Source organism: Arvicola amphibius, chromosome 10 (assembly GCF_903992535.2).
Source record: "Arvicola amphibius chromosome 10, mArvAmp1.2, whole genome shotgun sequence".
NCBI classification, from domain to species: domain Eukaryota; kingdom Metazoa; phylum Chordata; class Mammalia; order Rodentia; family Cricetidae; genus Arvicola; species Arvicola amphibius.
In genome coordinates, this window is record NC_052056.1 from 232,829 (window position 1) to 246,645 (window position 13,817).

The 13,817-nt window shown below is 46.6% G+C and overlaps 1 protein-coding gene across 1 annotated transcript in view; it reads left to right on the plus strand.

The window, feature by feature from the left end:
• The first annotated feature begins 1,419 nt into the window (after nucleotides 1–1,419).
• C2cd2 (C2 calcium dependent domain containing 2) overlaps nucleotides 1,420–13,817 on the plus strand; it is a 61,108-nt gene continuing 48,710 nt past the window's right edge. Inside the window, exons 1-2 of the mRNA XM_038345481.1 lie at nucleotides 1,420–1,924; nucleotides 12,397–12,495. Coding sequence (XP_038201409.1) covers nucleotides 1,664–1,924; nucleotides 12,397–12,495 — 360 coding nt within the window. The 5' untranslated portion in view covers nucleotides 1,420–1,663. The remainder of the gene's footprint in view (nucleotides 1,925–12,396; nucleotides 12,496–13,817) is intronic.

Genomic DNA, 13,817 nt, shown 5'->3' on the forward strand with positions numbered 1-13,817 from the left:
ATCTGTATATCAAAAGTCTCTTTGTAGACACATATGGAAATATGACACATCCCAGACTAGAGGTGGTGGTTAATTTGCAGTTTGTTACAAGCCTGTAGCTGTGTCAGTAGGGTGAGTAGCCCCTGAGACATGTCAATGGAGGAATGAGACTGGTTGCACCAGTCACACAGGATGAATGTGTGCTCCTCCTCATCACCACCCACACAGCAGCAGCCAGCATGCACGTGAACTCACATGAACACACACAGGAGGACTTGGGCTCGGGTGAAATCGTCTAGACGTTCAGGTGCCTGGTAAGACCTGCACCACTCAATTGCGTAGATCTAGCTATAGGTCAGAAAATAATTGACCCTTTCTTCAAATGAGAATAGATTTCATTTACTTTTGCTTAAAATACCAGGTGTAAAGAGGGGAAATGGGAGTAGTTCAGAGCCTCTAGTCTTTCGACTACACCAGTGCGCATCAGCCTATGGTAACTTACATAGTTTTTAATCCCATATCCTAACTAGGAAAGGCTCACGTTCAACACCAGCAGCCCTTCAGAGGATTCCATTCTGTTCCACAAGTTCCCTCTGTCCAACTGCCACCCGGTCTTTCTCCTCAAAGATAGAGGTGGAGGGGACACTGATTCTAGGTTCAATTCTCCACGCCCACCCCCCACCCCCGTGTAGCCAGTCATTTTGGCTAGCAGACTCCTACATAGTAAGAGAAGACTGAATGTTAGGTCCACCTTGCCCAACTTGAAATCTAGTTCCATTGACACAGCTGCAAACAACACAGCTGAACCATGTTAAGAGATAAGGCTGTGTCAGATCTTAGAGAACCTGACCACTCTGTTTCTGACAACTTTCTTGACATTCCTCTCTCAAGCTGAGCATGAAGAAGTGTGTCACAAATGCACAAAACAGACACAGTGATCCATCCACATCCTGAACTAGGACCTGGGTTTGACAAGCACATTCCAGGATCTTGATTTAGCACAGGCGTTGGCCCCATATGGCAGCCCATAAGCCTACTTTAGGGTGACAGCTACATGCTGCCTTTGCTGGCTGGCCTTACAAAAACCCAGTCCCGGTGGTCGCGAAATTCTTGGAATTCTCACTTCATTGGGGCATCGCTTACCAACGCGCACGCGCGCACAGACCCCAGCCAGAGCGCTTGGCAGTAGCCCTTGCGGTTGAAGGCGCCAAACGCAGCTCCCCAGGAGATCACCATCTTGCTACCACTCAGGGTTGTGGTGGGAGAGGCCCTGAGCGCTTAGCCTGAGCAGGCGCACGGGACCTTTAAGGGGCGGAGCTGTGAAGGGAGACTCTGCTTCTGCCCGCCCCCAGGCCCGACCTCCTGCGGCTACTGCAGGCAGCGGGCCCGGCGCCCGGGGCTGGGAGCAAAGAGGAAGCGCCTGGTCCGGCACTTCCCAGCACTTCCCAGCCGCGCTTTGGGAGAGGCCGCCTCTGTCCTGCATTCCAGTTCCAGGTGCGCAGTGCTCTATTCGGCACCCAGACCAGTTCCTGCCGCCCTCCTCGCGGTCTCTGCCTCTCAGCCCCCGAACCCCACGCCCCTGCGCCCCGGCGGATGTCCTGAGTCGCCACTCGTTCCCTTCGCGCCCCGGGGCCACGGCTGCTCGGGGAAGTCGGGGCGCGCGCGCCGGGTATGCGCCGTCAGCATGGGCTCGTGGCTCGGCGAGGTACAGTGGCTCATCCTGGTGTCCCTCTTCGTCGCGGCCCTGGGCACGGTGGGCCTGTACTTGGCGCAATGGACGCTGGCCAGGGCGCGACCCCCGCCCCGGCGGCGGGCGGAGCCGGACGAGCGACGGCGCCGGGAGTCAGACACGCTCCTGTCCTGGATACTGACACTGGATAGCTGGGAGAGCCAGTGGCAAACGGCCTGGGTGACCGCCCTGAACTACGAGGCCCAAAGGAGAGGGGTGAGTTCCTAGGAGGGCGTGGTGTTTAAGTTTGAGGGGGGCATCAGAAAGAGCCCAGTCGATTGGAGGCCGGCACAGCTCCTGACCCGGCACCCAAGGAAAGGCATTCCATCCCTGAAGTTAGGACCAGGGAGAGTGCAACACCAGCAAAGGGGACTCAACAACGTGACTGTTTGATACACTGAACATCAGTGGCTCCCTAGTGTGGGCAGTTTGTGGGAGAATTGCCCAGAGGACCTGAGCCCACCCAGCTGGTCCCTAGTGGATTCTGGGTGGTCATTTATTGATTTTGAACCTGATAAATGAATAACTGTGATCCAAATATGCTTCCATGTTGAATTTGTTGTACTATGCCTAGAGCTTCTCGATTCTAAAGGGCTTGTATTTCTGAGCATATCACAGAATAGTGACCATTTGTTGAGAGCTCACTGCTTGCCATTTGTGGCCCTGGGGACTGTAAGTGCTTATTCCACTCCCAAATCAGCATGGCATCTTCACCATCATACAACTGGGGAAACTGATGTCTGGAAGGTTAGAGTTGCATAGTCTCTGGTTGTTGGACCCAGGACGTGGACCCAAAATGTGCTGACCTCTCACCGTGGGCTTATTACCTAGCTCTGTGCCTCACACTCTTGTGGTTGTTTCTTTCGTTATTAATTGCTTGCTGACTTATTTTTACTTTTAAGAGATGTTAGTGTCAAGTTCCTGGCGTCTACAATTTGGAGGCATTCCACAAGGAAATTAGGAGTTTGGTGGGACAGAGCTGGCACTTGTCAGCACTGCATCTGTCCCTCGACTTTAGGTACACAGGCACCCACACCTGCTGTGCAGTCCAGTGGATACTTAGACACAGTGAATACTATAGTGTTTAGTCACTGTCGTGGCTGAGCCTGTCCACTTTCAGAATATTTCACAGTGGGCCCTGAGCCAAGATTTTGTGTCATGGCCTTGGTGCATGTGGCCATGGAACAAAAAACAAACAAACAAAAAAAACCCAAAAAACAAAAAAAGAAGGAAAAAAGGAAGAAAAAGGGAAAAAGTTTTAAGTATAAATTAGCACAAATTCAACAGTACAAGAGACTTTGCTCTAGACTCTTGGAAAAAGATTTTTGGATACAAAGGCTACAAACTTAGTTGACATCTTCTTGATACCTAGAACAGGTGCCCAGTCATCGGAGCTGGACCTTTACCCAGGGTCAGCATGCAAGCTGTGCGTAAACACCATCCTACCGTGAAGCTGCTGTCACTGACCCCCATTTGATTTGGTGTCAGAAGCCTAGCTTCAGCAAGAACACTGAGTTGCCTGAGCTGATGCCAGTCTTGTCCTCTTTCTCTGTAGGGTGCTATTGGGTGTTCTGGTTAATGGAGGCGGGCACTAGTGGCCCAGAGTCAGTGACCCTCCCCTCTGTGAATTTTGGATGTTTCATTTCCTGTCATTTCTTGGTTGGCTTCGTAAGATATGATCATGTTCTCAGGGTTCTTTGTGCCTGGAGGACTGACTAGAAAGGAGAGGAAGCCTCTCCTTAGCACAGGGCTTGGTTGGGCAAGTGAACTCCCGTGGAATTAATGGCAGGTGAAAGCCTCTCACCTGTAACCCTGGCCTTTGTGGTTGGGGAGGACATTGGTGGTGAGGGCTTGAAAGACACTGGCTTGTTTGCATGGTCCTGTCTCCTCTCTACTCTTTGCCAAATTTAGCCATTTATCCAAAGAGAGCCCCTGCCTAAAAGTGCCAGTTCTGTATTAGGTTCAAGCTTAAAGTAACTGGTGGCTCCTGCTGGGGTTTTGTGTGCACTTTTGCACAGGAATTGGTATTGGAGTATCTTTTGGCACAGTCTTTGTTCTAGCTGATTGGCAGTTGCTGGGGAATGCTGCTTGATTGAATTCAAATGGAGGGTTTTGTGGCAGATAGGAACCCAGTCATTTACCTCTCTACCACACCCCAGTGTCTTGGGCTTTTGCTGTTGTTACAGTTACATTACGCAGGGAACAGATGCTGGCATTTATACTGGTAAGAGCCTGACCCCAGCGGCCAGCCCTGCTGGAGTTTCTCCCTGCTCTCCCCTGCCTTTGAATGCCACTAATCCCTGATTAGGGCTGACATTCCCAGACTGCTTTAGGCAGCCACAGTTTAGAGGTCCCCTACCCCTACTCTGTCCTGAAATCTCTTTGCCCTAGCCAGAGTGACAATTCATATTTGGACGTCAACCAATACTTGATCTGTCATTGGTGGAGTGGAATGGAGAGACACTACTAATATTTGATCATGTCCAGCATCTTCTATGACAAGGGAAACTTTCTACCAAGTGGGAAGGAACAGTAACCTGTCCCATTCTAGGTTTTACCCTAGATTTGTATGTGTGTGTGTCATGTGTGTGCAGTTACACATGCACTTGCATGTGTTATGTGGTGACCAGAAGATCACCTCAAAAACACTATTTACTTTGTTTTTTTTTTTTTTTGAGACAGAGTCTCTGATTGGCTTGGAGATCACTGATTTAGTTAGGCTGGCTGGCCAGCAAGCCCCAAGAATCCACCTGTCTCCATCTCTACAGTGCTGGGATCACAGCCACCCCCGTCCTCCACACCTAACTAGTTCCCTGGGTTCTAGGAACCGAACTCAGATCCACGTGCTTACAGAGCAAGCATTTTCTTACTAAGCTATCATCCTAACCTCGTCATAATTGTTTTAAAATGGAGAGGAACTCTAAACTTTTCTGCCCCTCCCCTCCCGCCCCCAGAAGTAAGGAGCTGAAGCCAGGCTAGCTCAAGGTCAGCCTGGACCCTGGTCTGGCTTCTTCATGGTCCTGTCTCACCTACTGCCATGCCTTGTGGGAAACGAACTCATCCCTGAGCCCCAACTGTTTCTTCTGAATGAGGTGCAGTGAGGAGGACCTGAGTGACAGAGCTGAATTTCTGTGATACAAGGACTAAGCCGTGACTCGTGGTGGCTTCTTTGTGCTCTTATAAGTGTAGCTGGGTGAGTTCCAACCCAGAAATAGTTTATAGGGTGATTAGTTGGGTGGGGAAAGAGGGGAAGCTATCATGTCCCAGAAGCTGGTCAGCAGTTTTCCAGTGTGTAGGGATTATGGGAGTCATTGGAAATACCCTTGCCTGTTCTGTATCACAGTGCCACATTCACAAGAAGGACTTGGGTTAGCTGAAGTGTAGAGAATAGGAAGTAATTTCCTCCCCTTGGGTGAGAAGCCACTGTGCACACCTGTCTCTAAGCCATCTGTCAGCCAGAGTTTTGCTGTGCCCAGCAACACGTCCAGTTGGTGGTTTTAATGTTAAGTCTCGCTTCTCCACCAAGTCTGATATTACAAAAACCCACACTGTTGATAGGGATGATGGAGCCAGAGGACCCAGGAAGTCTTGTATTATCTGAAGGTAGCTGCTCAGGGTAACGCAGTGGCTGACCTTCAGTCACATGAACACTTTGGCGTGTGGTAATAATCAGTTACACCAGTGATGACCCATTCCCCTACACCACACAAGATTACCTACGGTTGCTGTTTCACAGCCCTGGCTTGCGATGCTATCGTGCTGGTGGCAGGTGGCTGCGGTGCTTCCCTTCTACCCTGATGCTCTGTGTAGCACATGCTGGTCTCAGAGCCCATGCTCTGCTGCTGGTGTTTTGGGCTTCTCCAGTGTTTCCTTCCTGCCCTCAACTGGCAGTGACTCTAGATTAGAAAGATCCTCAGATATGTTCATTTCTGTAATCCTTCAATCCATGATTTCTTCCAAGGAATGCTCTAACACAAGTGAGTAAGATGTCAGTTTAGTCTTTAGAGGATGGGCAGTCAGTATGAACTTAGAACATGTTCTGAATAGCACTGACTTCTCTGAGATTCTGTCACTTGCATGTAAATAATAGCCAGTAACTGCAGTCTTCCCATCCCCTAAGGACTTTCAAGTTGTACTTACAAAAACCGATGGCAGAAGCTGTGCAAAGCAAGGCTGATACTGAGACTCTGACAGTCACTCCAAGTAAGGGCCCTGAGTTATCTTGTTCTTTCCACTGAGAAGAAAAATGGGCTTGGGGCAACTCTGTGAACTCTGCCTTGCCCCTGCACCCCAGTGTACACTCTCTTTTTTTAAACTCAGACAATCAGACTTCTTCCCAGTTCAAGGGCCTTCTCACAGGGCATCCCAGAGTTCCTTATGTGTGCATCTCTTTTCTCCTTACTTAACTTCTTGAAATCGCAGAAGTGCCTGAGTCCTCTTCTGTAAGGATGCTGCCCCACCCCACACACTCCGCAGTCTGCACTTATTCTCCCTTGGTCACTTGTGCCTCCAACTGCTCTCTGCATTGTGAGCCTAGGCAGAGCTTGGGTTTGTCCACACAGAGGTGGACTTCATGCCTAGCTCAGAAGTATCTGGGGGCAAGCCCTGTGCACAAATGGTGTAATAGCAGGCATGGTAGAAGGAGAAGACAGTCACCATGATGTCTGGATGCAGACCTCAGACTTGGGAGCCAAAAGGCCCCAAGAAGAACAACAGGCTGTTTAATGTGCTCTGTTGTAGCATTCTGAAGAACAGAAATGGAAAGGAAGCTAGCCCGTGACTGTGCAGATCTCCCGTGTGAAGCCCAGGACAAGTGCCAGTGGAGCTGCTCTTTGTACTCGGCTGTGCTCCCAAAAGACAGGAGTTCAGGAAAGAGTGGGTGTCTTATCCACACCAACCAAAATCAGCCAAAGCTAACTCCAACCCCCTTCTGGTGGCTGAGGAGGGAAGAGGACTCCTCAGCCATATGGAAGATAGGTGTGAGCCACTGTTGGAGTTTGAGCCCCAACTCTGTACTCACTAGCTATGTGATCTTGGACAAGTCTGGTTTCTCTTTATTTCTGCACAAGGGAGTGGCATAGAGATCCGTGAGCTTGTATGAACAATGCCTGGTGTATCGAGGGTCAGGGCTGCTCTTTTGTAAGCTCTCACTTGAGAGCTGTTTGACTTGCTTTTGGATTTGTAGAAAAGTTGGAAAAATAATTGAGATTCTATGTGTTTCTCACCCAGCCTCCCATAACTATCAGTCAATGATTAGAGCAGAATTACTGTTGGTACAGGGTTGTTATAACTTAAAACTGGAGAAATTTAGTTAGAATAAGGGGTTAACAGTATAACTACAACCAAACATGCAATAAAATTAACTTTGTATAGAACAAGGTGTTAACCTGGTTACCAACTGGAACTACTGTAGCTGCAACGAAAAACAAAGTGAACTTAACATTGTAACAGTACAAGACATTAACATTATCACAATCCCTTTAATAAGAAAACATAGTATTCCTTAATCTCAGCAGCTTCCTCTGTGCATCATCTTATTGCTCAAGGTCGCTGTGGGTCTCCTATGACCATTAATTGGTACTTCTTAGTCTCCCACAGTCTGTAATGGTTTCTCATTCTATCTTGTTATTTATGAACTTGATAAAATGGAGTATTGTTGACTGTTATTTTGCTGAGTATTTGTCTGCTTTTCCCTGCTGTTGTGTTGAGGCTGTACATACAGAAACAGTACCCGATGACTGTTTAGTACTGAGGAGTTCATGGTATTGGTGTAACTTTCACTGGGAAGGTGGGTCCTGTGAGATGCTTTTGTGCCTTATGTCTCCACATGTGGTTGTAGTTACCATGACTTGGGAGATGGATGTTTCTGCTCTCAATTTAGTGTTCTTAGTGTGGCTTACCAGCAACAATTGCCTCTATGGTGTTTCCTTAATAGTGATTTGCTATTTCTTCCTTTATGTTATTAACTGAACCTCTACTGAGAGAGGCAATGGCCACTCCTCCATGTATATTTAACTGTTTGTATACATTACTGTGGACTTGTATTCTGTTTGTTCTTTATATTGTTCTATGGGTCCTAACCCTGTACCATTACTGTTACTCTGCTGCCTAAATTGCTGCTGTGTTTTTTTTTTCTAGACAGCTGTGTTCTTCATCAGTCCACACTTGTGTTTCTTTTCTTGCTTTATGGTTTCACAAGGCCATGTGTGTGTGTGTGTGTGTGTGTGTGTGTGTGTGTGTGTGTGTGTGTGTTTTGCTCATCTTGTATTTTCTCTTCCTCTGACCCTGGAAATTTCAGTTCCATTTATTGGAAAAGGATTTAGAGTTGAGGATGTAGAGTTTGGGTATGCATACCACTGCTCAGCTCTGAGTATTTTAGACCTTTCCAGTGGACAGAGCTTCAGCAGAGCTGTGGGCATAAAAACGTGTGTTTTTTTTATGTCTATCAGTATTTGACTTCTAAGTCTTGAGTGCATATCAGTACTCTTCTTTTTAGTTCAGCAGCAGGGTTCATCTTAGTCTCCTCTCTTTTGTTGTGTGGATGTATGAGTCCCTCATGTGTATGTTTGTGTGTGCCAATGGAGAATCTCAGCTGTCACTCTTCAGATGCCATCTACCTTGTTTTTTGAGACAGAATCTATCATTGGCCTAGAACGGATTGTCAGCCTTCAGTATCTTTCTGTATCTGCTAGCCCAACCTCTCCTACTAGGATTGCGAGCAAGCGTTAATACACCTGACCGCTTAGGCACTAGGGATGCAATCCCAGTACTGTTTGCACAGCAGGTGCTTTCCTCTCTGAGATATCAGTCCCTTCTTCACTTTTAGGGTTTTTTGTTTTGTTTTGTTTTTTGTTTTGCTTGGTCAGTTATGTGATCATATTGGTCACCCACCCATTGCTACCCCTGTAGAAACACCTGTGCTGGATTACAGGCTCTGTACACAGTCAGGATGGTCTTCTGAATGTTCTTAATATCCATCCTCCTACTCACTTTGAGTGGTTATGTGGTTCGTGTGTCATGTTAGGCTTCCTTGTGAGTGTTTGTTTTTCTATCTAGTTTCTTCCACTTCTTGGTTTAAATGTGCTTGTAGCTAAGCCTGCTGACTTGAGTTCAGTCACTGGAACCCACTTTGTGGTAGAGAATTAACCCTTTCAGGTTGTCCTCTGACCTCCACATGCATTCTGAGGCATGCAATACCCTCCCACACTATATATATGAAAATAAAATACTGAGGAAAAAAATCAAACTGGAGAGAAGACTCAAGGGTGAAGATGCTTACCACCAAGCATGATGCCCAGAGTTCAACCCCTGGAACTCACATGGAGGACTTCTCCAAATGCGCTAAATATTAAAATTAACCACCCCTCTTCCCAGGGCCTTGGGATGTTACTGTTGCCACATGCAGTATTCCTATTTGAATTTCTTGGACTAGACGTGTTCCCGATGTCTGATTCTGAAATATTTTCATATGCATACTTAGATAACTTGGGGATGGGATCTGAGCCTAAATATGAACTTCTCTTCTGTTTCATATGTACTTTAAAGAGTGTGCATGGTGTCCGGGCCAGCAAATACTGAAGGTAATTTGACACAGATTTTAAACAGTCCTGTACTTGAAACAAAGCTTTATGGTGTGGCGTTTTCCACTTGTGGCCCCGTGACTTCAATCAGTCTGTTCTGGATTTTCCCCTCATTGCCCAGAGCCACAGTTTTAATCAAAGAGGCTCTGTAGCATGGGTCAGGGTCCAGGGTCACCCGCCTCACTTCTCAATTGTTTTGTTTGTTGTGTCAATATATGTGTTTGTAAGAGTATGTGTGTGAATGTGTGTTTTCTGGTAGTTTCTACATGAGGTTTTTCTCATGTGTGTTCAGAGTCTTTCGTCAGGGCAGATGACTGTGGACTAGTGTTGCTAGTCTTGGGCAGAACGTCAGCAGTGCAGGAATTGGTTGAAAGCTGTGGGCTCACTCTACTACAGAGTCCACAGGAGTTGGGTGGATTATAGGTAGAAAGATAGTCTTCCCCATCCTTGTTTTAGCTTACAGTGTATGTCCTTTATAAGGGCATACCTTGACATTAAAGATATTTTTCAAGGTTTTGCCCAGAAGGCACCACAAGAAGGAGTATCCACTCTACCTGCCCTGCTGTGGCTCTGGGGCAGCGTCTGTGTCCAGGTGGAAGGAAGGCATCCCTATGTTTCTCAGCTTCTCTGGGATGCTCTGTTCTGCTGGCTTACCTCAGCATCTCAGCACCCTGCTAATGGCACCTGCTTGGCACTGGCCTCTGTGCCACAAGGTCAGCTCATAGTGCAGTGGTTTCAGCAAGCTCATAGGGTCCTTAGCCACCTGCTCCCACCAAAGCCAGTTCAAACCCCAGACTCAGCCAGCACAGCCTGGATGGAGATGGTCACTTCGTCCCTCCTCCAATGTAGATTTTACCACTTCTCATGATGCTTAAGGAGTGAGGTAGGTGCTGTTAGCACAGGGTAGGGTTCCAAATCCTAAATAAAAATGAACTATGTATTTTATGCTTGACTTTGATCTCTGGGAATTCTTTTTTTTTTCCTTTTATTTTATGTGCATTGGTGTGAAGGTGTCAGATCCCCTGCAACCCATCTTTAGACAGTTGTGAGCTGCCATGTGGGTGCTGGGAATTGAACCTGGGTCCTCTGGAAGAGCAGTCAGTGCTCTTAACCACTGAGCCATCTCTCCAGCCCCCGATCTCTGGGAATTCTTAAGAAATAGAGAGAGAGTTATGCCACTGCTCTTCTGCACCTGGCCTGCCCGAGCACCTTTGATCCCCTTACAAAACAGTTCTGTCTCCTGTCTTTCCTCATACCCATATAGATAACTAGCTCACTGCCGTGGAGTCCTGACTTACAGGACACACATAGGGCAGCAGCTTCTTGCCCCTCAGTCAGAACTTTAAACAGGAAAGGCTATCTAACAGGAGAAGGTAAAGAAGGTTTCAATCTAAGAGTATCTTGGTATGTAAGCTGGGACTTTCCAGAAATCTCATTTTAAAGAGGATAGTCCTTGGCTTGCTGTCCAAACCCATATTTATTTTTATAAAGTATTGATTTTACTGCCTTATACTCACATTGACTATATATATATACACATACACACATATACACACACTATATACATACATACATACATACATACATACATACAGTCAAACCAGGGGATGATAAGCTGTGTGTTTTGGGGATTTGAAAAAACATTTGAAAAGGATTTGAAGAGATGGCTCAGTGGTTAAGAGCACTCCCTGCTCTTCCAGAGGTCCTGAGTTCAATTCCCAGCAACTCACATGGTGGCTCACAACCATCTGTAATGAGATCTGGTGCCCTCTTCTGGTCTACAGCATATATGTAGGGAAAATGCTGTATATATGATTAATAAATAAATCTTTAAAACAAAAACAAAACAGGGTCTCATGTAGCTCAGGCTGCCATTAAACTGAATATATAGCCAAGAATGTCCTTGAACTTTGGGTCTTTCTGCCTCCAGCTCTTTTGTGCTAGGATTTCAGAGATGTAGCACTGTGACAGTAGAATCTAAAGCTTCATGTCTGCTGGATAAGAACTTTGCCAGCTGAGCTATAACCCCAGCCCTCACTTGGAAATTTTTAACTTGCAAGACTCCTCCACCCCAGAGAAAAGGACAGTTGGCTCAGTGAATAAACCGCTTGCTGTACAAGCATAAGGATCTGAGTTTGAGTCCCCAAAACCCATATAAAAATCACGTGCAGCCGGGCGGTGGTGGCGCACGCCTTTAATCCCAGCATTCGGGAGGCAGAGGCAGGCGGATCTCTGTGAGTTCGAGACCAGACCAGGCTGGTCTACAAGAGCTAGTTCCAGGACAGGCTCCAAAGCCACAGAGAAACCCTGTCTCGAAAAACCAAAAAAAAAAAAAAAAAAAAAAAAAAATCACGTGCGGTAGTATGTGCCTTTATAATCTTGGAGTGAGATAAGAGGCAGATAAGAGGCAGGAGAATATCCGGAAGTTTATTAGCAGTCAGCCTGGTGCATGTAGACCGTCTCAAACAAGGATGGGCAAAGGTTAGGACTGACGATTCGGACTGTGACCGGAATGTGCGTGCATTCACATACACAGATGTTTACATACACACATAATAAACATACATACCCAAAAAGAAATGGAGAATGCATGGCGCTGCAGGGGCTGGGGACACAGCCAGCAGTATTCTGTGTTATTTCACATCCCAGAGAGATACCAGGCCCGGGGTTTCTGCCCAGCAGTGCAAGAGGAGAAGGGAGATGGCACCTCAAGCGGCAGGCAGTGCCTCTACGACCTCATAACGCAGGAGAAGAGCTCTTCCTTAGTAAGGAGGAGACAGCTGACTCACAGCCTCCCCTGGGGCTGCACTTTTCCCCCATCCTGAGTCTTAGGACTCAGCATGATGCTTCATTGTGGTGTCTTTGAGTCACTTGTCCTCTCCATCCTTCCCTCCCTCATCACAGGGTCCTGCTTGCGCAAGTGCTGGGCAAGTCCAACATTGGCTGGTTCTCAAGGGTGTAAACCTACTGATATTTAACCATCGCTAGGATGCTCTGTTACAGGTTGTTGTTTTTTTTTTTTTAATTTTGTAGCAAGTGTATATTTGAAAATAAATAAAACCCAGGGTTCATTTATGCATTTCTCCTCACATAGCTTCTCTCTTCCAGGGCCCACTGCATCTCTCTTTCCAGCCGAACCCACAGCCCCAGTCCTTGCAGCTGACAGTTAGAGAAGTCTCCAGTGTGGTCAAGTCAAACCAGGAGAAGGTGAGCTGGGTGTTTGAACTATGCCATCTTTCCCTGCATGCTGAGTGAATGCCAAGCTGGAGGTGAGCTGAGTGCTTTGCTTCAGAATTACTAAAAATACAGAACCATTATTCTGGGGAGAAATGGTCAGCCTATCATTGGATAAATGGATTTTTTTTTAAAGTCTGCACATAAGAGAATATCATTCAGCAGTGAGACGGACAGAAGCACAAACATATGTGCATAGCATCAGTGAGCCTGGAAAACATGTTACTGGGGGCTGCAGATATAGTTCAATAGGGAACATGTTTGCCTAGCATGCATGAAGCCCTGCGTTTGATCCCTAGCATATAAATTAGGTATGGTAGTGCATACCTGTAATCCTAATACTCAGAAAGTAGGAACAGGAAGATCAGAAGTTCAAGGTCATCCTCACCTACATAGTAAATTCCAAGCTAAACTGGGCTCTGAAAGACCTTGCCTCAAAAGAAAACAAATGTCATGCCGTCACATGCATCCCCGTGTTGTTTGATTCCATTTATCTGAAATGCCCACAACAGATAAGAGATGCCATGACGTGGGTGTGGAATGACCTGGTGGGCACTGGAGTGGTTCCCAAGAAGCAGAGGGTTTGTCGGTGGTGATTGCTGCCCAGCTACAAATGTGTTGAAAGCATTTGAGTGTTTACTCTAAAAGGCCGAATTCTAAAGCTTGTGTGTGTGCGTGTGTGTGTACATGCATGTGTGTGAGTTTGTGCATGTGTGTGTGCGCGTGTGCATGTGTTTATATGTGTGTGTTTGTGCATGTGTGTGTACATGCATGTGTGTGTGTGCGTGTGTGTGGTGTGTGTGTGTAGTCAGCCATGCAAGGCAGTTTTTTGAGCCAGTAATGTGGAATAAAATTAGTCCTATTGCTCAGAGTTTATAAGCCAGAAGCACACATGAGACTGACCAGAAAGTCTAAGGAAACCTGAATACTGAGTCCAAGAAATATCAAAGATTAACTTTAGTCTGTTGTATTCACATTACTGTCTTGTATTTACTACTTTATTACTAATGATTATTATCATTAATACTATCCATTTTATATCCTTGGACCCTAAATGTGCCCCATAATAAAAATGACTTATCTGCCTAATGTCAGCTTATCTTCCAAACTCAGAAACCTTCCCCATAAGGGTAGTGGGACATCCTTGCCACTGTGGTTCCCATGGCCATCAGATGGGAAAGTCTTCTTATGAGAAGAAAAGGGACCCTATCAGTGCCTTTCGTTACAAGTCTTCAAAGTGTACTTCTGTATACATAAAAAGAATATGGATTTGGGCTAGAGAGCTGGCTCAGCAG